This window comes from Grus americana, chromosome 1 (genome assembly GCF_028858705.1).
Source record: "Grus americana isolate bGruAme1 chromosome 1, bGruAme1.mat, whole genome shotgun sequence".
Classification (NCBI taxonomy): Eukaryota; Metazoa; Chordata; class Aves; order Gruiformes; family Gruidae; genus Grus; species Grus americana.
This window is the reverse complement of record NC_072852.1, coordinates 98,779,643-98,802,813: the sequence shown is the minus strand read 5'-3', so window position 1 is coordinate 98,802,813 and position 23,171 is coordinate 98,779,643. Positions and strand designations below refer to the sequence as shown.

Here is a 23,171-nt window from a genome sequence, read left to right as displayed (position 1 = left end):
TTCTAGAGTTGCAGAGAGGATGCAAAGGTTCAATACAAACTCGGTGAAAGTACAAAGACTTTTCAGAGAGCTGCAAGGCCAGACAAGCGCTCTGCAGACCCTCGGTTTTATTCATGGCGCTGCTTTGGCATAAGGTACCTGGAGATGTTCTACACAAGACAACTAGTTAGACTAGGGGAAAAAAAAGAAGCTATTGCAATATGGCCATCTTTTTAACTGTGCAAACTGGGTGGCAGAGATATCAGAACTGGGGGACCACCTTCCAGGCAGCTTGCCAGCAGAAACAAACAGTTACCACCAGCAGAAACAGTTACCACCAGCAGAAACAGTTACCACCAGCAGAAACAGTTACCACCAGCAGAAACAGTTACCACCAGCAGAAACAGTTACCACCAGCAGAAACAGTTACCACCAGCAGAAACAGTTACCACCTAGCACTGGAAACCAACTCCTGTGGATATAATTGCTAGCATTCCCAATATTCAAGATGACCTTGGAGGTAAACTGTGTATTTTAGTTCTCAGGATCTTTTACGTCTTGTGCTGGATTGACAGACTCCTTGAAAGAAAACATTTTATCATATCAATTTTCATCTGTCCCCAATAAAAACAATACCTTCTCAGAACTACCGTGGTTTGAAAATTAGGCATTGTGATACACATTTACCAGAAGAACAGAAAAGAAGTAACATCTTTATTTTACTGAAACATAGGTTGAAACAGACAGCAAAATTTACAAACAAAGAAGGAAGATCAAATCCCCTAACTAAATAAATGCTGCTTCTTATGATCAGGGATTTAGCTTTCCTGTCAGGAACTTTTTGAAGAGTCACTGTCCTAAGGCCTAGCACCCCTCGGCACACTTTCTGCCAGCAGACCATACTCAATGCAGAAGCAAAGGAGAGGATTCTCACAAGGCCCAAACCTGATCCCAGGCAGCCTGTGTCCTTCAGGGATTGCTTTTCCAGGACCAAAGTCTGGGCAGGCCATTCGCATCACTCCAACCTTTAAGCATGCTACTGTTCAGCATACCTTTGCCACAGATACGACCCTACGGGCAGCAGTGACCTTCTCATGTTGCCACGTGGGAGGCAAGTGGACAACATGGTGCAAGTCAGAAGGCCCAAAAAGAACACAACCTTTCACGTGCTAGCCTAAAAACATTTTAAATTTGTATTTTAGTTTCAGAACCAAGTGACTGGAAGTTTTAGCAGCTGTCATTTGCTTTTCATTCCAAATATAAATGCATAGCTAGCCGAAGCTACTTGCCAAACACAAGACACTGCAGCAGGCTGAGAACATGTCTATTTCTCACCCATAAGCAGATCACAAGCTACAATTACTGAGTCATATGGAGGATGCCCATGTCTGTAATGGAATAGAAGCACTGGACCATAGAACATACATATGCAGGACTTGAAAGAGAAATACAAGGTCAAGCCTGCAACTAGATTGCAAGAGGTCCTCTAATTTAGATTTATGAATAACACAGCCAAGGCTGTAACTAACATTTTTCTGTTCTAAGCAAATATATATTGAAGAAAAATGAGGTCCTACAGTCACGAAGTAAATCTAAGCTACATAAACTGACCTATGAGCAGTAAATCTGCGAGCAGTATATTTTTGTCCTTCATCTCTGTCTCTTCTTCCCAACCATTACAGTGATCTCGTCCCCTAGAAAACACCTGCTAGGAGAAAAGCAACATGCACAGTGGCATTAAAACCATGTACGTACCAAGCTGCCTGCTATTAAACTGAAGAGCTGAGTTCCCTCTGCCTTTCCTGTCCCTGCTGGGCTTGAGAACAAGGGCAGACGGACAAGAGTGCACACTGATTTTTGGTATTTCTGTATGCATTCCTTGCACGCTTGTTGAATTTTACCAAGCTTTAGTGACATTCTACATTCTCACACATCTGACTGAATTTGTACATCAGCTCAAAGCAGAGACCGCTGATCTTAGAGACAGGTGAAACGTATAACCCTCTTCTATTTCCAGGGAAGCCTTTAACATAATTTTTTAGCACTTTTTAAAAAAAAAATCTGAAAGGGTGAAGTAGGCTTCTCTGTAACAGCACAACTGAGTTAAACAAGGAAGTTCAAAATCTCATTATTCCCCAGGATATGATTTTCCCTCCCACTTCTTTGTTTTTCGTTGTTTTGGGTTTTTTTCCCAGAGGAGGGGATATGGGCCAAGGAGAAATGACAAGCATAGACCTAATGTAGCAACTCTGACCAAGGCACTGGTTCAGAAAATGTTGTGACTCTGTATACAGTATGACTAGAGCATTGAAAACATTTGAGCAGCTGCAGAGATGTAGCTGGTTGAAAGTTTCTCTCTAAGCACGTTTTAATTTGATATGAGAAGTATGGTACCATAAATCTCTTAGCCCCATTGAATAAGTGTGTCAAAGAGAGCACATAATCAAAATTAACATAAAAATGAAACAGCAGGAGGCAGTTCTTCTAAGGCCCATCCAGCTAGGCTTTTTTTGTGAACACTGCTTTGTTTATATTTAGTGTTGATACAAGAGAAAATAAGTTAGCTAAACTGAAACTACATGAAACACTTAGTATCATTTAACTCAAAAAAGCGCTGAAGTGTGTAATACAAAACAAGTAGAATACTTGACAAGATAATAAAACTGCATTAGTACAGCTCAACATACACAGAGTAAGAGCACTTGTTTATTACGAAACAAGCTGAATATGCTTTAGAGACTCTTTTCAACACATACTGGTCTACTGCAGAGTTCAATCCTAAATACAGGAAAGCATGCCTCACTATTTTCTTCCTTTTTAGAAGGTAGTTTGTTTCACAAGTTAAGTCTCAAGAAGTTTGATTTTGCAACAGATCTGAAACAAAAATGCTGGTAAGGACTAGGGACACTTCGAGGTCAACTGGTAATGCTTTTGTTCCTTTTTAATGAAAACAATTAACTGCTGCTTTGGTATTGTATACTAATCAAGCTTCCTGCCTAGCTACAAAAGCTTTTTGTCATTTACTCATGAAACCTGAATGACTAACTCCTCAGCAGGAGTTAATGTTATGTAGTTTAAGCATTACATATAAGATAAATACCTCAAGGTGCTTATTCAGCTAGTATTGTTTGATCAAAATCAACAACACAAGCAGCTGAGTTGCTTGGTTAAGTGTCTGGAGCTTCCTTGCACTGTGACAGCAGTGTCAACCCCAACGTGCCCGTACTACGCTCAGTGACACGGGAGCCCAGAAGTCATTTTCAGACCTGCCAAAAGTGAAAGACAAAGAGAATGCTAACAACTTAAGCTAGGAGTCCTACTGAAAATAATAAGTGTAGATTAAGGTATTCATAGAAAACCAACACCCCAGGTACCACAAGATAGAGCTGGTAAATTTGAAACCATAAAATACACTGATCATTTCGTGCAAATCCAGCTTATCGTTGAGGAAACGTATGTTACATATTCACAAACCACAATTTGCACTTGGCAGCAAATTAGAAGTCTGTAAAAAAAGAAAAACAGAACATAAGAATTCATTGCAAAGGATTTCAAAAATTTGCACCAAAAATTTGCTTTCCAAATATGTAATACCCTAGTTTAATATATATGTCTGCAGAGGAAAGAAATACTTCTTTTTAAACGTGACTAATATTGAAAATAATTCACTATCTAGGCATCTACTGGCAAAGACAAAAGAGATGCCACAGGCATTAACTCAGGGTTAATGTTAATGTTAAATATAGTACTGAATAAAATCAGAATGACACCATAACATGTGAATACTACATTATTCAAGATCATCAAACCTTCCTGCTAGTTCAAAAGCTAGTCACAGGTAGGATGTACATCTCCCTGGTTTTCATCTGTCTCTTCCTTTCAGGCATTTGAACATGCCAAGTTGACAGTAATCAAAATGCTGGTAAAATCCAGCATGAACACAAGGAAAACGCTACACTTGCAAAGAGAAATACCAATGGAATTACTGTGGTAAATTTGGAGGAAAAAGTTTGTCTGCATAAGGTCTACCTCAAAGCCACCTCTTCATATTTAAGCAGGATAGACTGAATTTAGAAAATGGTAAGTAAACACAAATTGAATGGCAGTAGCATTCACTGAATCTCAAAATCCTATCTGGAATATTGTCTCTATGAAGAGAGTATCATCTCTGCCTTTGCATTTATGCTGTATGCAGCAAATTTTGAGTGTACCTGTAATATAAATGCTACCACTAATCGCCATTTAGCAAGCAGAGAAGGAAAACAAAGAGAACTACAAAACAACTGGCATGCAAAAAACCCCAACAACCTTCCCTAGGATTAAGTTTCAGTAATGCTGTGGTTTCAGCAACTGATGCTGCACTTTTATACCCTCGACAATTGTGTCAACCCTGTTACGCTGCCATCTCCCACCTAATGTTGTTACAGCAGAATAATAGGGGGGGAAAAAAACAACAAACCAAAACAAAAAAAACCCCACCACCAAACAAATAAAAACCCCTGAAAACCACTCACAGAAATGCTCCCCTTCACATTTGTTTTCAGCTATCTTGCTCTAAGCCATTGTAACAAAAAGACTTTACCCATGAAATATCAATTATTCAATAAAGGCTAAGGTGAAGCTTTGAATGAATACAATGCAATTCCTTCAACAGAAATACACAGCTACAGTTTATGCAGACATCTGAAGACTTTTCCCTGTCTGAAGTATTACAGGTCAATGGACTGTTTATAGGTGTAACTCACAAGTCGCAAAAATAGCTCAAAACTTTTTAGTTACTGAAATAACTTTAATAGATGTACTTTTTGTTCACACATATCACGATTTAATTTTGGCCTTAATTAATTACTTGGGAATTAGTGCAGTCCACTTTTTTCAGTATTTTCTTCCATTAAGAGACAAAGCAATCTAAGAGATGTTACAAAAGTAATTGTCATATGTAAGCTAAGAGCTGAAAGTTTTGAAGTAACTTAATTTTGATTTGACTGTCTTTAAAACTCACAAAATCTATTTTTTAGGTTTTATCAGATGCAAGTCACAAGAATACATATAGAGACAACTGTTTAATACTACCTAAATATGAACACACCTCAATCTTCAGGAATAGAAGTGGCTGATCAATTTGCATAAATTATCTGAATTAATTTTTCTCAAAAGTAAAACACATATTCAAGAGGTTTTAAAGCTTAAGGAAGTAGTGAATTGCATATTCATACAGACAAAAAAAGTCTACTCCCTTCAGAAACGTGGAAGAAAGATTTCATGGAATGTTGTAATTCCTCAAATGAGTATGTTGAGCTAAATTAATTTAATTAGGGAAGTGGTACACTTGAATTAGGTTTGCAACTAAACTAGAGCCATCTTTCTTACACTAAGGCAAAGTTTTTACATCACAGCTTCGTGGTGTTTTTCGGTATTAAAACCTAAATAAAACTGTACTTCACAGGAACTCATCTGAAATTTAGGGGTGGGGTTTTTTTGGTTTTTGTTGGTTTGGGTTTTTTTTTTTAGTTGTTTGGTTGGTTTTTTTAATTACAAACCACTACCTCAGCAAAGCTCTATACAACATACTTCTACTGACAATGTACCACTTTTAACAATGCTAACACTGAAAACAACAAACCCTCTAGAAATACCTTAGCCCCAGGAACTTCAGTCTTTTAAAGCAGCAAGAGTGATGCCATTTACTACATAAAATAGTAAAGCCAGAAACAATTATGTATTTTGACTGAAATTTCATATTAAGGCTAGCCCGAACTAATTCCAGCCTCTCACCTAAAAGGCCCCTCCCTCTCAAGTGTATGAATGGCATCACATTTTTTTGTACAAAAAACAGGTATTAGTCACATTTACAATTAAATCCATTTACTATTAAATCCTAAGGATTTATCTTACAAGAATTATCCGACTATCAAGATTCGGTTACAAGTTTTCAGGCTTGCAATTGTGTACCTCAAATTCTTAACTCTGGAAGACACTATTCCTAATAATCAACAGTTCTCAAGTCACAGAAAAGAGGCAGTGGTGCCCTACAGTCCTGTACTTCCCACTTTAAAGAAGTTACTATAGAAGTAAGAAGAGTTACTGTATTGATCTAGTTTCAGTTTACACCAAGATTATATATCATTCCCTTAATAGCAGGCCCACAAATTAACTATTACAAAAAGATAGCCTGGAGAAGAGTACATAAACCCTACTGAGAAGCATAGGTAAGAGAGGTCTACCTGCACTTTGAGGCCCTGCCTTCTTAGAAGTTAACTTCTTCCTTATGTAGTACCCCAAGCACACCATCAGGGTGTGCTTTCCACTTTTCAATTTTAACAGTGCTTAAGAATAACGTAATAATTTATCTGAAATCTGTTTATTATGCTTCATGTTATTCACTAACTTTAGTAAACACATATTTTGCCTTGCACAGATAGTTTCAGACATAAGATTCAAGAATGTTACAGCAAAAGCACAATACTGAAAAGGTATCAAAGACATGGGAAATTAAAGTTTTACTGTACAGGCTGACAGTAACAAAAAAGAATCAGCATTTTGGTACAAAAGTATAGGAAGATTGTGGAAAAAGGTTAAAGTGGTGAAGGAGAGGTTCTGAACCCAACAGCAGCACTCCTTTGCATTTTGGACTGTCTGTGCAAATGCAGCATTAATAAGATACCTGTATTTACAAAACAGAGGTAAGGAAACAGCAGAAAAAGCTCAGTTCCTACTGTGATAGTCACAGGCCTGGCATCACCTTGTTAAGAACAGGGTTTCTGCTACTCATGGAAAAGAGTCAGGGGTAGAGTTTATGCACTTAGGCTACTCTGCAGCTTATGCTAATGTTGCCAGCTTGTCTATTAAATCATCAACAGTATTCACAAGAAGTTTTGTATCTTCCTTCTCACTCATCCGATGTTGGCCATTTTTGCGGAGGATAACATCCACATCTTTGCTCAAAACACGATCAGCTACTTGCATAGAGATCTGCCAAGGGACATCACTGTCCTTCATGCCATGAATAAGTCGTATGGGACACGTTACAGGAATAGGACTATTTAGCACACAGTGATTTTCTGCTTCTCTGATAAAGTCGTATGTCAAGGAGTAATATCCTTCCTCATTATGCTTTGTTGGAAGCTTCCATTCACCTTTTTCTTCTATTTCTTTTTGTGCCTGTAAAAAAAGAGAGCAAAGAGCAGACAAGACAGATGTTACACGTTCTTTACAGTGCCTCAACCTATTTCTGTTCTAAATGCAGTAAAACTTCCCCAGGCATAAAATTTCACTTTGTTCACTTTTATTAGCAGAGAGGGTATATTCCTGTTTGCCTTCCAGCATCTGAGAAGACAAAATCCCTACCACATCACAAAAGCTACTCTGCATGTCTCTCCTGCAAATTAATCTAGTTAGGATTCGCCAATAAAATTAAGTTTCTCAGGCAGAATCTATCAGAAAGAAAAAATTGTATAGCCACAATAAACAGTAAGTCTCTCTGGTTTCAATCAATTCACTGAACCTCAAACAAGAGAATCCTAGGAAAAAGGAATTTTCCAGTGATCAGTCTTTGCCACAACAGCCATGTCTACATACTGTACTTCCAGAATCTTACCTCAGTCTTAACTAGCAATACTGACATTACACATTGACTTACCACCCCCCCCCCCCCCAAAAAAAAATCAGGAAAATATTTTAATTATTCTAAAGTATGAGTCACTTATTGCCATGTTTGTTTGTCACACTATATAAGACCCGATTTTCTTTCCTGAAGACTGGACATTATCATCATCAAAGAAGCAACTCAGATACTAAATCTTATAGTCTTCACAAACACAGTAATCTGAAGAATTCCCCTCCTGCACACATGACCTGTGTCAAATTCATCTCATCCAATGTCATCTCAATTACTTTAGCAGCTACTTTTCCATCCTTGAAAGCACAAGGATCCAATTTGAATGCAAATACAAGATATTCAACACTGAAATCTAATGGACTGCTGAACAGCAGGGATCTCACTTCACATCCTATATGCTACAGTAATAGAAACACATCCTAAGTAGTGCTCACACTAGCTTCATACTAGAAGCACGGTATTTTGCAAACTTTCAGAATAATGTAAATTTTCAGCTTACCTCCACCACAAACACAGAAAAGTTACGGGAACACTTGCAGGAAAAGTGCCATTTGAACAACAGAATTTCTTAAATGCTCGATAGATTTTTAGATTGCACAAAACCGAACCATCAACATTTACCTCAATAGGAAGCTTCCTAAAAGTTGTTACAAGATGATCTGCTGCTACAGCTACTCCAACTAGGGCAGCTACTTTATCTGGCCGTGCTATTGCAGCATGAAGCATCAGCCATCCACCTAAGCTGGAGCCCACCAGAATCTGAAAGACAGAGAAGATAAGATCTTATTTTATAGGAAATAGCTAATATTTTTTTCTTCTTTTACAAAGTATCAGTTTTCATTTTGTTTAACTACTTAAACCTTGGGCATAATCCTGCTGTCCTTACCCAGGCAGAACCGCTGTCACCTCCAGTGGAAATTTTGCCTGAGTAAGCACCACAGGATCTGGTATTTTATTATTCTTTTTGTTTGGCATGGCTGGTTATTGCTGTCTGAGACTGAAACACTGTAAACAAAATGAGAGTTGAAATAATTCAGTATCACATGCATACTTTATGTTTCCTTCTTAAAATAAATGCACATGGTAAAGGCTCAGTGCAGTGAAAGAGGTCAACAAAAGCGATTCATAATACAAAATTGTTTCAAACACAGTATTAGGTAATTCCAGGTTGCAGGAGATGTATAGTTTCTCACAGTCATTTCTAAAGTAACTGAAAAAGTCAAATGCTGCTTCTGCTGATTTTTTAAGCTATTTTATCATATAGAGGATACTGACTTGTAACATCCCTGCAAAACCTTTAATTAACACATCAGCATTGGGACAGTGACACATTGTTCATAAAGAGGGCTGTGCCACACTGGAACAGTTCCCTGTTCCCTGTCAGGTGGGAGGTTTTCTCAGACTCCCTGGGATGACAGCCCTGCTCTGAGCAGGAGGCTCTCAAACGACCTTCAGGAGGTCCTGCCAAATCAGGGTTCCATGATTTTGTAATCTACCTGCTTGCAAAAGAGGCCCTACAAATATGGCCTCTCAAATGATTCAGCTTCAAAGTGAAGCAAGTGTAAGCCATTACACAGAAGCTACTGTTGACCAGAGCTATTATGCCATATTTTTGATTAATGTTCTACCTTGAGGACAAAAAGCATTTTATATTTAAAAATAAAATATAACCTGTGGTCCATCTGTAAGTTCATCCAGTATAGACAGCACATCTTTTCTCCACTTCCCAATTGTACACTCCTCAAATCTACCATCTGAACTTCCACATCCTGTATAATCAAATCTGAAAAAGTAACCATCAAAATGAAAGCCACAGTACTGTCTACACAGTAGACAGCAACACAGAAGCTAACTAAACAGTACTGTTTAATCGAGTTAAGCAGGGGACAAGATATCGCATTGAGTATTTTCCCACTTGGTCCTGCACATCACTATCACCAGAAATCACATAAAAAGAAGTTTAAATACAATAGATACAATTAAGTGATGCAGCATTCTCTTACCATCTGATATAACTATACCTAAATTTACCAGAGTATTTCCCAAAGAATTTCCCTTATAGCCAAAACCCAGCATACTTCAATTTTAAAGGCATTTTTAAAATGTACAAACTCTTTTTCAAATGCTATTCCCAACAATAAAGACTTATGAAATTCAGCATTAAACCTAGTCTATCAAAGGACACTATCACCAAACACATGCATGTTCCTCTAAACTCACAGAAGGCACTGGAGAGCTTCATAAGCTTTGGCAATTAAGAAGCACACTTATAGTGATAATTTACAGAAATTAGAACTCTGGGTCCTAAACCTAAAATTTCTAAGGTTTTTTGTCCTTTCTCTTTCATTTTTGTGCCTATAGCTTTAATGTAACACATAGCATTGGATAGACTACAGAAATTTGAGAGAGAATTTTCTGAATTACTTTCAGAATACATTCTCCTGATTTACCTCAGTCTCTCTACAAACAGAAAGCCTATGTTTGAAATTGAAGACAGACACTTCTTCGCTTGTATACAGCACAGCATGCATTCCGAACCAAATGCCAAAGTTTACATATTTTTGTTAAAACCCCTTCCCTCCAACCCATGATACTTGTTTTATTTTCTCAAGAATGATGCTCTGAATGTACCTGATGAAGGCATGACCTAGAGAGTTGCAGAAATCTTCAAGGGCAGTTGCTTTCTGACCATTCATATTTGAATTAAAGCCTGGAAGGAAAATAACCCCTGGATTCCTGCCTTTTAGTTTATGGTAAGCAAGATTTGGTCGATCTGGTCGAGTAAGAAAGCTGACCGATGATTTCAGCCTGCAAACTAATAAAAAAGGCTTTTTACTACAATCATCATGATAACCTTGGCAGAAATACCAATATTTTATAAAATAAGCTGATTGTGATTCATTCTCAAATCATTAAATGCCAATCATGTAAGGAGTTCACTCAGCAAAGTAGCCAACTGAAGCCAAATGCTGATTTCCTATACTTCATTTGTCCTCATGTTTTATACCATCTTGAATACATTTACTCATTTCACGTGAAATAAGATTTTTCATCTGTTTAACTTTTCATCATTTAACTTTTTATTTTTCGTTTTTGTCTTTCCAGACTGAATTTCAAAAAAACATAACTTTGGGACTAAAGTACTGTCTGCAATAGTAAGTTTACAAGTGCATGAGGTGACAAACTTTTGATTAAAAAGTAAAACTTAAGGTCAAAACCTCATCTGCATCAAACCCCCAGATCCAGAAGACAGATGTACAATCATGAAGGAGATGTACAATGGGGAAGTTCAAAAGTGGGAACTGGGAAAGAATCTTGTGACTTTTTTGACACAATGAACATAAAACAGCATTAGAACTGTTTAAAACCAAATGAAATAACATCTAGATTTTTTTCATCATATCAACAGCTATTTCTGTTTAAGATTACAGCAGGAACACTGAAAAAAAGGCTTATTTCAACACTATGCATCTTAGAATCAGTCTCTCAGCTATGAAGCACAGAAGGTAAAAAACAAAATAAAGCTACATTCTCTGTAAATACAGAGCAATACATTAAACACATCCCATCAGAAGAAACAAGAGTTGACCACTGTAGAGCTAGGATTTTCTTATGCATCTCCAAAAGAGGTACAGATATCCCTATTACATGGTTTGGTGTATTCTTGCTGGAGAGGTTACATTATTCCAGTACTCAGATTGTTCTGTTTATCCAGAATGAATTAGCACTTTGCAAACCTAAATATTTTGCAAATATTTAAAAAAATGAAAGATCATTTAGTACAACTTCTGTCAAAGTGATCTGCAACATATTACATAAGAGAGAAGTTTTCCTATCAGCAGAAACTTAAAAATATTTTGTTTTGTTTCAGTTCAAGATAACAAACCAGACAGATTTGGAAAGCAAATACTAGGTTGGACTCTGCTATTCACATTAATGGCCATCTAAAAAAACTGAGTTGGTTTCAAACAAGGAAAAAAGATTAACAAAGGAAATGCTAACTAATGAATAACTATACTGAATCTCAACAGCTGCTACAGTATTTAATCTAAGTTTAGCAGTCAATTGTACCTCTACTGTGGGTGAGGGCAAGTGATTTATAGAGAGATGTTATGAAGACTTAATCTACTCAGCAAGTTAACTTGTTAGACTGAGATCTTAGTCAAGAATTCTGAGACTTTGATACTCTTAATTCTTAGATTAGAGGATGACATGTTCTTCAACACTGTAAATCAATAGCAGAGTACAAAAACTATGCACCTGCAAATAATATATCGGGGCTTCCTAGTGGCACAATAATTGGACAAATCCTGCAAAAACAGGATGTGACAGTATCACATCACTTAACTGTTCTGCAGCTTTGAATTCTGTTTTCTCACTATCAGAGAGATTACATTCAAGGGGGTTCATTTGGTTTTAAACTTGCATGTGCATGAGTAAATGTGGATGCATAAAAGATACAGGATGCAACTAGTATTCAGTGCTTTCCTACTGTCTAACAGAAATTACACCATTTGAATGATAGATTAAAACCAATAAATCTTTCCTGAAACAACGAGACAGTTCTTTATCCTACTGATGCATCAATTATTATGAAGGGGAATGAATGCCACAATAAAGGTATATTTATTCAGATGCATCCACGCTATGGCTTTTGGTTTGTGTGTGTGTCTCCATCAGTAAGTCAGTCACTTGTTCACCTGCCAGTAACAGAGGAGACACACCAAGAAGTGCTAAATTTTACAGTAAACAGAATTAGGAGTATTTTTCTCCCCCTTCAGCCCTGATAACCATCTCTGAAATCATTGGTTTTCCATCCTGCAGCACTCTGAAGGTGCCCTCAAACTGTTTTGACACTGGGCAGGGTTTAAACTGCAGCTACAAGACACAACTGCTGTCTAAGCTTTTCCACAAACTAGTGTTTCACATTTAACAAGTAACTGTAATTGCACCAGCAGCAATCCTAACCTGAATAATGCAAAAACCCTAAAGTAACCACCCCAGACAATCCAAAAGCAAGGCTTGCTGGAGTCATGCCGACTTCCTTTTAGACAAAAACATCAGTAACTGAAGAGCTACCCAGTCATTTCTCCTCCTGATTTCAGTGAAAGACCTTGGTAAGAGCAGCAAAACACCTCCAAAAAATGCAGGGTGGTACTTAGTATTTATAAAAGCAAGCGACAGACAGCAGGACCTAGCTACAGGAATACCACAGGACCTTTGCCTGATGCTATGGAACACTCCTCATATTAGAAACACTGCAAAGTGTGTTAGACCAACAGAAACTATGATTGAGACCTGTACTACATGTCAAAGCCAAAGAAATCCTCTGAATAACTTTGGGAATGCTCCAGCACTGTGACCTAGCCACTGCCAAGAGCAGTAACAGATTAATGAAGCTCTGGTAGATAATGGACTCAACAATGTCCACACTTCGTTTCATGCAATCGCTTACACTACAGGAATAAGGCGGCCACTTACTAACTGCTGGTTAGCCCTAACGGCACACTCCAGCTATTCTGAGCACACTATCACAAGACAGAAAAAAACATCAACAAAACCCCACTGTATTCATGTTTTTACGTAGATGCAAAATGCGCACCCTTGGTGGCAAGTAAGTTTTAGTCACTTCTTCATTGAGCAACCTCAGATGAGGTTCATTCCCTCAACAAGAGGAGCAGGTGGCTGTCGTATTTAAGGCAATGAATAAACTCAAGGAGTCAATCACTGAGTCTGGAACAGCAAGAAGGAACATTATGTGTTTGGGCAGAGGATCACCTGACTGAACAGCAGATGCCAGAAAAGCTTTTCAGGTGCCTAGCAAAGCCTCACACGCAGGGACGTTTCACAAACAAGAGCAAGGGAACTGGCCCGCTTCCTCGTATTTCCAGCTCCTCGGAAAGCAGCAGGAGGAGCTTACAGCGAACTAAACACGCGTGTCTCTGTAGCGTAGCACGCATTTGCGCAGTACCGAACCACCCACCCCACGCCCTCGCACACACACAGAGGCTCGGCAGGGGAGGAAAAGCCTGTCAGAAGCCCCGTCCCTCGGAGAGGGGCCAAGTTTAACGGCCCCACGCTGGGGCACGCGCCTGGCCGTTCCCGGTCGAGACACGGCGCTGAAACGTAGGACGGGGTGTCACCTCCTGCTGCCCGCCCCGCGCTCTGCCGAGAGCAAACGCACCTCCCCGCGGCCATTACGCATGGCATATACACCCGCCCACCCGCCACGGACACGTATCCTCTGCCCTCTGACTGACATCCCCTTCTCCCCCGGGCTCCCAGGCCAGCGGCGGAGAAGCAGCGCCGCAGTACTAGTAGAGGTGCCCTGAGGCCCTTCCCTTACCCGGGAGCCCTAGGGCCGCCCTCAGCGGCGACAGCAATATCACCAAGGCCGAGGCACGGCCGCCGCCCCGCACTAAACGCGGCAGCGCACCCGCCGCCGCCATGGCCGCTGCTGCGCCCCGCGCACGCCCCTGGCGCCTGGCCAGCGCCTCACTGCGCAGGCGCCACCAGCGGCGCGAGGGCCACGCGCATGCGCGGCACGGCCTCCCGCGTCTCCGGGCTGTCGTGGCGCCGCCGTGCGCGTGACGCGGTGGTCAGATGATAGCGGCGCGCATGCGCGGTTGCGTGTGCTGGTGGATCGCGGTTGCGGGGCTGCAGGCTGGGTTTGATCTGTTTAATTAATGCTGTGTGCTTCTTTGAGAGGTAGAAAACAAAGTTTTGTCTATAAGAACACTTAACGAGCATTTCCCTAGGTGCGTGTGTATTCTGGAGAGGGGAGCCTCCTCTACTTGGCCGCCTTTGCACAGATGTGGTAGCCAAAAGGAGGGTTTCTTTCCAGAAGATCACCTCAAAGATCACCTAGTTCCAACCCCCCTGCCGTGGGCAGGGACACCCTCCACTAGACCACGTTGCCCAAAGCCCCATCCAACCTGGCCTTGAACGCTTCCAGGGAGGGGGCATCCACAACCTCTCTGGGCAACCTGTTCCAGTGCCTCACCACCCTCACAGTAAAGAATTTCTTCCTAACATCTAATCTAAATCGACCCTCCTTCAGCTTAAACCCATTACCCCTTGTCCTGTCACTGCACTCCCTGATAAACAGCCCCTCTCCAGCTTTCCTGTAGGCCCCTTCAGGTACTGGAAGGTGCTATAAGGTCTCCCCGGAGCCTTCTCTTCTCCAGGCTCTTTACACACTGCACCTTTTGCAGAAAGGAAGAAAACAATGCTGAGAGAGGTCAGTGCCCACAAAGGTGTTTCCACAGGCACGTGCCAGCCCAGCCCCTGTCAGCAGCTGTAGGTAAGTGACGCAGCGGCTGAGGTTTTTGTGACACTTCCTACGCGGTGTGCAATTGCCTGAGGTGCTTCAGGGTCAGGGGGGTACTTCACTCCCCTGGGGTTAAGTGCAGAGGGCTGGCAGACTGATCGGAAAAGATGGCGCCTACCACCACGCTTTGCTTACGTTGTCTTGACGCCCACTACTACAGAACCCACCACGCTTTATGATGGCAATAGCAAACTTAGTGAAAAAACTCGTCAAACTGCATGGGCTTCTACAATGAGCTAGTGCTTCCTGCAATTCCAGTCATGTCTAAGTCAAATACTGGGAAAACTGGGAAACCTTTAAAACTTCAGCAATTTCTGTTTTGCAGTTAAACAAAAAAATTGTGTATATCCAAGGCTGGTGATAAAAAATGAGAACGGTATTCTATTATGTACACACAATAAAAAGACTACGGTCCTAATTTCACTGCCATCTGAAAGATTATTTTCCATAGCTCTTTTATGGGTAAACACATGGAACGGTCAGATTAAGCATTACTAAGAAATACAAATTGCGTGCACAAGTGTATATGACATTATTTAACAGACAAGCAGAAATGTCTCAAGATGAAGCAGCAAGTGAATACATAAAACAAGTGTATTTTTAAAAATGTTTATTGAAACGCCTTCATTGCATCATGCAGGATACAAAAATCATTATTAGAAAACCTTTATAACCATACTTAGGAGTAAAATCAAGATACATCAGGAAAAAAAAAATAATTATATAAACCAAAGCAATTTATTTCTGATAGTTTTAAATCATTAGATTACAAGCTGTGATCTGCACAGATGATAACAATTATCTTGTGATAACTGTCCCTTCTTTCATTATTGGAGTAGAAACTGATGTTCATCATACTTGAGTAACCATATCACCTGTGTATACCACAAAAAATTCAACCCGTTCATTACAGACACAAGGTTTAAAAGTATAATAAAAATAATCTGCCAGCATACTTCTATTCTGCTTTCAGTTTTTTGTTTGTTCCATCAAAAGCCATTAACTTTTCATCAAGAACAAAAAAGGCTAATGTTCTTTATTCTATTACACAAACCACATAGCACGTAAGTTTTGATTACTGAAATAGAACCTCTTTCAAGTCATATTATAAGAGACTTTCTTGAAGTTCAGTTCAATTAAATAATTTATGTTTTTGCAATATTACTTAAGGACTTGGAAGTGATTTTAAAATGGGAAACTGCTGCACCCTCAGTTTTTTTGTTGTTTTAGGAATCTGATACTTAAAGTTTTCAAAGGTTTTTTTTATTCATACACTGCTTAGCATAAACTCTTAGAACTTGCCTCTCTCTTTTTATTCTATTTGACAGTATTATTCTGTGAAGACATGCATTTTAAAAAAACTCTTCAGGGCTGAAAACTTGGCTCCAAAGAATTTAGATAAATAGAGATTTTGATGCTGGCTTCAAAAGGACCAATGTTTGAGAGGTTTCTGCAGAGTGTTCACTTGGCATATAGTAAGGTTAGAACCACTCTGGGACCTTACTACATAAAAGAAAATTGCTGCAGGGTCTAGCATCAGCTCATTCTATTCCACAGGGAAGATTAAAAAAACCCCCTCCTTATGAGGAAGTTAATACATGTGTTTCCATTTCATATCCTTGTGGAAAACTGCATATTTATAAAGCTATTCTCTTTTTCTGTTGAGCTCCATAGATGCAGACTTTAAACATACAGCCAGTGTCACTGGGTATTTGAACACACTGAATATTGTAACAATCTAATTACATTAAAAGTCATTAAGAGTTTTGGCACTGTCCCCTTACACAAAGTTAGGTACAACTAATAATTTGAAAACATTATTGTAAGGGAATCGTATAACTCTTTGGCTCTGTTGTAATATTTAACTACTAAGGCAGGAACTGTGTGTACCTTAGGGTTGCTTTCTTGTTTATATTTTTATAAAATACTTGACTAAAAGTTTTAAAAAGTCACCTAATCATCTATAAATGTCAAATGCTGCATATTAAAATATATGCTTATTACACCTTTTTGTTCCATTACTAGAATTTTTGCATACTGATGAGAACACACGCATTTGTAAACTGTTTAGTATGAGTTCATGGAGACATTCTCTGTATAAGAGAATTTGTAGAAAATTGTCATTGAATCAAGATGCTGTAATTTAAATTGCCCGATTATCCATTTTGGAGCGCTACGATTCTCTCAACAGCTTTAGCTTTTCATTCCTATACAGATCAACTAAAACAAGTAACAAGCCCCCCTTTTCAATGCATTTGTAAAACCATCTCAATTGTGAGGTTTCGGGTGCACATCATAAGGAGGATATTTCAGAGTATTCACTGGCTTTTCAGATTTCACTACATATGGCTAACTTCATACGTGACGTTATTGCAGTATGCCCTATTGCCCCCTTTTATTATAACATGAAGTGGGTGTAGCCTTCCGCGCCTGTAACAATAACATCCATCCATATCCTCATGGCTTCTGGCGAAGGAGCAACCATATAGTATATCCGGTCATGTGTCTTAACGCTGAAAGTGAGCAACGGGTTGGGACTCTAAAATAAAACAGAAAGAAAGATAGCAAAAGAGTGAAATCAAAGACATTTACTGGCACCGGAAGTAAAATTACTTATGATAAGAGATTTACGACAGGGTTAAGGGGAAAGATAAAATGCCAAGTGCTGTAGTGCTGCATCCTACATTGCAGCATTGGAAGCAGAGACGTGTTTAAAGTGGTTTGCATCCAGCATAAGCACTTTTTAACAACATATTTCCGCTAGACTATTACACAGTAGTACTTGGCTCCAAATTGTTGTTTTGTGCCCAAACAATAACTCCCCCACTCCCTCCAGTGGTCAATACCACCTTGGCTTTCACAAATCCACGTGCCAAGGATATAGTCAGCTTGTTTACAGTTGTCGTGGTTTAGGCCCAGCCGGTAGCTGGGTGCCACGCGGCCGCTCACTCACCCCTCCCCCAGCGGGATGGGAGAGGAGAAGTCTAACAAAAGGCTTGGGTCGAGATAAGGACAGGGGGAGATCACTCGCTAATTACCGTCAGGAGCAAAACAGACTGAATGTAGAGAGGAGATTCATCTAATTTATTACTAGGCAAAACAGAGTAGAGGAATGAGAAATAAAATCAAATCTTAAAACACCTCCCCCCACCCCTCCCATCTTCCCGGGCTCAACTTCGCTCCCGGCTTCAACCTCCGCCCCCCTCAGCGGCACAAGGGGGCAGGGAATGGGGGTTGCGGTCAGTTCAGCACACATTGTCTCTGCCGCTTCTTTGTCCTCAGGGGGAGGACTCCTCTCAACATTCCCCTGCTCCAACATGGAGTCTCTCCCACGGGCTACAGTCCTTCACGAACCGCTCCAGCGTAGTCTCTCCCACAGGGTGCAGACCTTCAGGAGCAGACTGCTCCAGCGTGGGGTCTCTCCCACAGGGTGCAGACCTTCAGAAGCAGACTGCTCCAGCGTGGGGTCCCTCCCACAGGGTCACAAGTCCTGCCAGCAAACCTGCCCTGGCGTGGGCTCCCCTCTTCACGGGTCTACCGGTCCGGCCCGGACTTGCTCCAGCGTGGGCTTCCCACAGGCCACAGCCTCCTTCAGGTGCCTCCACCTGCTCCAGCGTGGGGTCCTCCACGGGCTGCAGGTAGAATCTCTACACCCCCTCATCCTTCCTCCCTGGGCTGCAGGGGACAGCCTGCCTCACCACGGGCTGCAGGGGGATCTTTGCTCCGGCGCCTGGAGCACCTCCTCCACCTCCTTACTCACTGACCTGGGTGTCTGCAGAGTTTCTTACATCTTCTCACTCCTCTCTCCGGTTGTAAAAGCTTCTTTAACTCTTTTGTTTTCCTTCTTAAATATGTTATCACAGAGGCGCTGACTGGCTTGGCCTTGGCCAGGGGCGGGTCCGTCTTAGAGCCGGCTGGCATTGGCTCTATCAGGCACAGGGGAAGCTTCTAGCAGCTTCTCACAGGAGCCACCCCTGTAGCCCCTCCCGCTACCAAAATCTTGCCACACAAAACCCAACACACAGCTCATTTAAATTACAGATGAGAGGCAGGGGGTGCCATGAGCTGCAGGCACCAGTTAACTCCCTCCGTGTGATAGATGCATAGTCATGCCTTGATTTGCCAAAGCCACTAATTTCAGTGGTCTCGCCACTGGACTAAGGAATTACTCACAGTAAATCCCATGTAGGACCATCACTTGGCAGGTAGACACTCTCGTATCTCTGCTTTCATCAGTATTAAAAAAACCCCAGTGCTAATCACTGATCTGGCTTTATCTTCCTTTTCCTGCACTCCAGGGTTTTTTGTTTGTTTGAATAATGCCAGCTCTCCCTTTGACTTTACAGCACCTACCATGGTTTGGGTACTGCCAAGTGATACTCAGTTAAAACAGCAATAATAAAATTTACCTTATATGCATTCTTTAGATGATCATAATAGACTTCTTCAATAGCTTGAAAATATATTACACCTTTTAATTTAGTTTCGTGTTTGTCTAAAATGGAAAAGAGATAATTACTTTTGAGAACTGAAATGAACACTACTTCAAGAAACAAAAGCTTAATTTGCATTTCCATATATGTTCAGCTGATAAGTAACTGGATTAACACTTCTGCTTGTGAAATCCCAGAGAAATCTTCAACTTTTCTTACTAGTCAGTCAGTTTTGTTGAGAGATGCATTTCCTACTTTAATCTTTTCTTTTCCACCTGGTTTCCAAGGAAATAAAGTTTTTGCAGTTTCCTCATCTATTTGCAAGTCACTCCCTTCACTGAAGTGTCTAAACATTATGGCTGGTGTTAGCCAAGAGAAGGACAGATGTCTCCTGAGATACTTCCAATCTTCCAGTTCCATGAAAGCCAGCCAGACTTCATGTAGCTCGCAGGCTAAGACCTACAGTTTGCCTTCACAGGAAAACCTATGATAAGCAAATCTGAAATACAATTTGACAGCAAAAGCTTTATCTTAGAACCTCATTTGTGCTTGTACTAATTAAAAAAATGCTTCTTCCCGTTTATAATAATCTCCTGCTGTTTCAAGCTAATATTTATTATTTAAATGTGAGGTTAGCAGGTTGTAGGCAAGTTTCTATGAGCTCTGACACATGGAAAAATTTACAGGAGATTAAAAGTTCCTGGGCACCAGCTGCAGCATCATAATTTTCTGTTTGCACTCTCTTACTCTGACACCCAAGGTAAAAGCCAAATTAATTAGATGCAGTTTGCCCCTGTTGCAAAAGGAACCTCCTCCCCTCCTTTTGCTTTAGAGTGCAGGAGGTAAGGACGCTCGAATGGATAGTTACTCCAGGGAGGCTGCTAACAAGGAGTAGGGTGTTATCCAGCGGTACTGTGTTTCTGGTACCAATGTCCCACTGCAGCAAAGCTGAAATACAGGGTGGGAGTTTTCTTACTGCAATTTTGATATCTATGACAGAGACACAGCTGACTTAATCATCCTTTAAAAGCAATGGAAAGAAGCAGACGCTTGCAGGCGGTCAATTCTAAACTATTTTAGATATCTTCTGATACTGCCTTCCGTCCCAACATGAGCTAGTCAATCACTAGGGCAAGGAGGATACAGACTGTGAACTTAACATCTTAGCCATCACAACTATAATGTTTCGCAAGAAAAAGGAACAGGACAGATAGGCATCTGTTTTCCTGCAACAGAAGAGAAATTGTAAAATAATCCCAGAGAGTGTTAAGAAGCATCACAACTGCACGTGACACTGAAGGGTAAATTTACTCCCACCCTCAGTACTCTTATATTTGGGAAATATAATGCCTTCTGACCACAAGTTAGTATCACCTTAACACTGAACAGTCATGCAGAACATTTTTATCAGTCCCATGAGACATTTTGCTGTCATTTTGAACACTCATGAACTCAGCTTACATCCTATCGGTAGCTGCAGGCAGTTTCTAAAGCTTCATATGAGGGTAAAAAGAAATCCCAGAGACCAAACGATACAGTGTTGGGAATCTCCCTGCCAGCCCCCAGGGAACCAGTAGAAGTACTGAGGTATAAGATTACTACATTATAGCATATGCTGTACTAAGCTAAATACAATACTGTACAACAAAGTATACTGTCTATGCAGTAGCATACAGTGATCCACTCTCCTTTCAAGCCCCAGCTGGGGTCTTGGTTACAAAAGCATTTTAGGTACCCACAAGATCCCATTGCAACCGTCTTTGTAGAGTTCCTTGCATGCTTCAGGTCAGAAAAGCGCAGATGCTTTAGTGGCTGCACTAAATTGTCAGACTTCAGGGTAAGTTCTTTGTTCAGTACACTTGCAGAACTAAAACAATATACCAGTATATTCACTTAGAGTCAATTAGTCTGAATTTACAACATCAATATTTATTTTGGAAGTCTACTATATATTTAAATTTCCAGACGGAGCCTCACTCGTACAAGCAGCTGCATTTTTGTGCAGCTGGTACAGAATTCTCATGAAACTATGTTTGTTGGCTAGAGTCCTTGAGACATTATGAAAAGTTTTCTTTGGTAATTGAAATTGCATTATAGCAACTGTATTGCACTCAAAACCGAAACTGTTAACTATTAACATAACTACTAAAAAAAAAAAATAACAAAAATCAGTAGCAGATGGGAACACTACTGTATGTTAGAAGCCTTGCTAACAAATAAACCAGATGTTAAGAACAAAAATAAAAAAATTTTGTCACATTCTTCATAGTATTACTGCAAACTAGTGAGAAATATTCAGTGAGTATGTACTGAATGAATGTAACGAATTCAAATATATATTTTAAAAAAGATGGACTGAGCAATGCATAACTCTACCATCAATTTTAGGTTCCTTATGAGTTGCTAGAAAGCAGTAATTTCATAAAAGGAAATGGAACTGTTTGCTTGGGTTTTGTACTCGATGCTTTTTCCTGCTTCTTAGCAATGACCATCCTACATATGCCCCTGTCTGGCTTCTCCTAACACTAAATATTCAGAACACAAAGTCATTTTTCTGGCTTCCTTTGAAACTTCAAAGTCAAACCCTGTGTAGATTTTCACAGCAATCTGAGAGACATACACTTTCTTAAATTCCAAGATAACAAATTAACATAATGCTTATAATGGCTCCAGATATCATATAACACAACTTAGTCTGCAGAAACCTCTTTAGTGTGTTGCATGTTGTTCATTTGAAATTCCTTAGCCTCTCAAAATATGGTGGACTCAAAAAGTCTACTCCTGTGTATTTAATTTCCTGAAAGACTTTTCAGCACATCAAGCAATGCAACTGCAGAAACATTCAATTTAATTTTCATGGTAAGTATCATAAATTATATTCTTGTATGAAGGGTACAAGAAATCATTCTGTCATTGGGGGAAGTATATAATATTTTAACATAAATTATGTGGAGCCATTATTCTGTGTACTAGGAACCTGACGATCTTCCATTTCTCCTCTTGCCTATCCACGTCTCTCCTTTGTCTGTTATGCTGATTTCTGTCTTACATGGCATTAGGATTGAACACTGCAGGGAAGGGATTGCACAAGGCGGGGGGGGTGGGGGGGGAGTGCGTGTGTGTGTGTAAAACACCCAATAAAATGGAAATGTAAGTTTTACTCAGGACTCCCTATGTATTCATAACTCAGCTGAGATTGATAGGAAAATAGAGGGACAAGTGTAGCCTAATAGTTATCCTGCAACCTACCTGCATAATAAGAAAAAGTTCTCTTGTTTCTGTCAAAAACAAACCATCTTTTTTTCCATGTTTTAATTTTTCCTCCCATTTTAATCAGAAAGCCTCGGCAGGTCTTCTCTGTGAGGGAGACATGGTAACAGGTCTCTATGTTGTGACCGGCTGTTTCAATGTGACTTCGTAGGTCAAAGTCTTCCTTTCTAATAGGCAAATAGCGAGTCAAGGGACGGGCCTACAGAAAAGAAAAGAAAATCATATTGTTTTTGACAGAAGTCTTAACTTCTCCGTCACTCTTTCTGCTGCAAGGACATAACTGAAAAGTGCCCATAGATTCTAAGAATAAATGTAAGAAAAATAAAGCACTTTTGCTGCAGCCCTAATTTTCTTTAAAAGAAAAATTCTTAAAACTTGTAACGTTACAAAGTATTGGATAACTTTATAAAAGCAAGATTAGAGCATAACAGTTTCTTGAAATCATCAGTTGATAAGCTGTAAAACAGAGGCCACAGCATAGAAAGGTTGTTTTAGAATTAAAATATTAATTAAATGCAAAGGTGTGTTGCTGCTTTAGATG

General features: G+C 40.0%; 2 protein-coding genes across 11 annotated transcripts in view; both read right to left on the bottom strand.

Annotated features, from left to right (window-relative positions):
• Positions 1-661: 661 nt before the first annotated feature.
• Positions 662-14,076, bottom strand: ABHD10 (abhydrolase domain containing 10, depalmitoylase). 2 transcript variants are annotated; one of them, XM_054817414.1, is made up of 6 exons: positions 13,944-14,061; positions 13,264-13,330; positions 10,229-10,414; positions 9,269-9,380; positions 8,219-8,356; positions 662-7,140 (listed from the first exon to the last, which is right to left on the bottom strand). In XM_054817414.1, the coding sequence occupies exons 3-6, from the start codon at positions 10,291-10,293 to the stop codon at positions 6,799-6,801; spliced, it is 657 nt and encodes a 218-aa protein (XP_054673389.1). In that variant the 5' UTR covers positions 10,294-10,414; positions 13,264-13,330; positions 13,944-14,061; the 3' UTR covers positions 662-6,798. The 2 variants fall into 2 exon arrangements, with proteins under 2 accessions (XP_054673389.1, XP_054673381.1); XM_054817406.1 differs by lacking the exon at positions 13,264-13,330 and having other exon boundaries at positions 10,229-10,412; positions 13,944-14,076.
• Positions 14,077-15,522: 1,446 nt separating this feature from the next.
• Positions 15,523-23,171, bottom strand: part of PHLDB2 (pleckstrin homology like domain family B member 2) — a 126,293-nt gene continuing 118,644 nt past the window's right edge. For all 9 annotated transcript variants that reach the window (XM_054822485.1, XM_054822457.1, XM_054822495.1 and 6 more), the window contains 3 exons: positions 22,610-22,829; positions 19,337-19,422; positions 15,523-17,466 (listed from right to left, as the gene is read on the bottom strand). In XM_054822485.1, coding sequence (XP_054678460.1) covers positions 17,326-17,466; positions 19,337-19,422; positions 22,610-22,829 — 447 coding nt within the window. In that variant the 3' untranslated portion in view covers positions 15,523-17,325. The remainder of the gene's footprint in view (positions 17,467-19,336; positions 19,423-22,609; positions 22,830-23,171) is intronic.

Coding starts and splice junctions, on each gene's coding strand:
- ABHD10 (XM_054817406.1), bottom strand. CDS start 14,046: ATGGCGGCGGCGGGTGCGCTGCCGCGTTTAGTGCGGGGCGGCGGCCGT. Junction 10,413..13,943: donor GGCGGCCCTAGGGCTCCCGG/GTAAGGGAAGGG, acceptor CTTTTTTATTAG/TTTGCAGGCTGAAATCATCG. Junction 8,357..9,268: donor AACTTACAGATGGACCACAG/GTTATATTTTAT, acceptor TCTGTCTTTCAG/ATTCTGGTGGGCTCCAGCTT.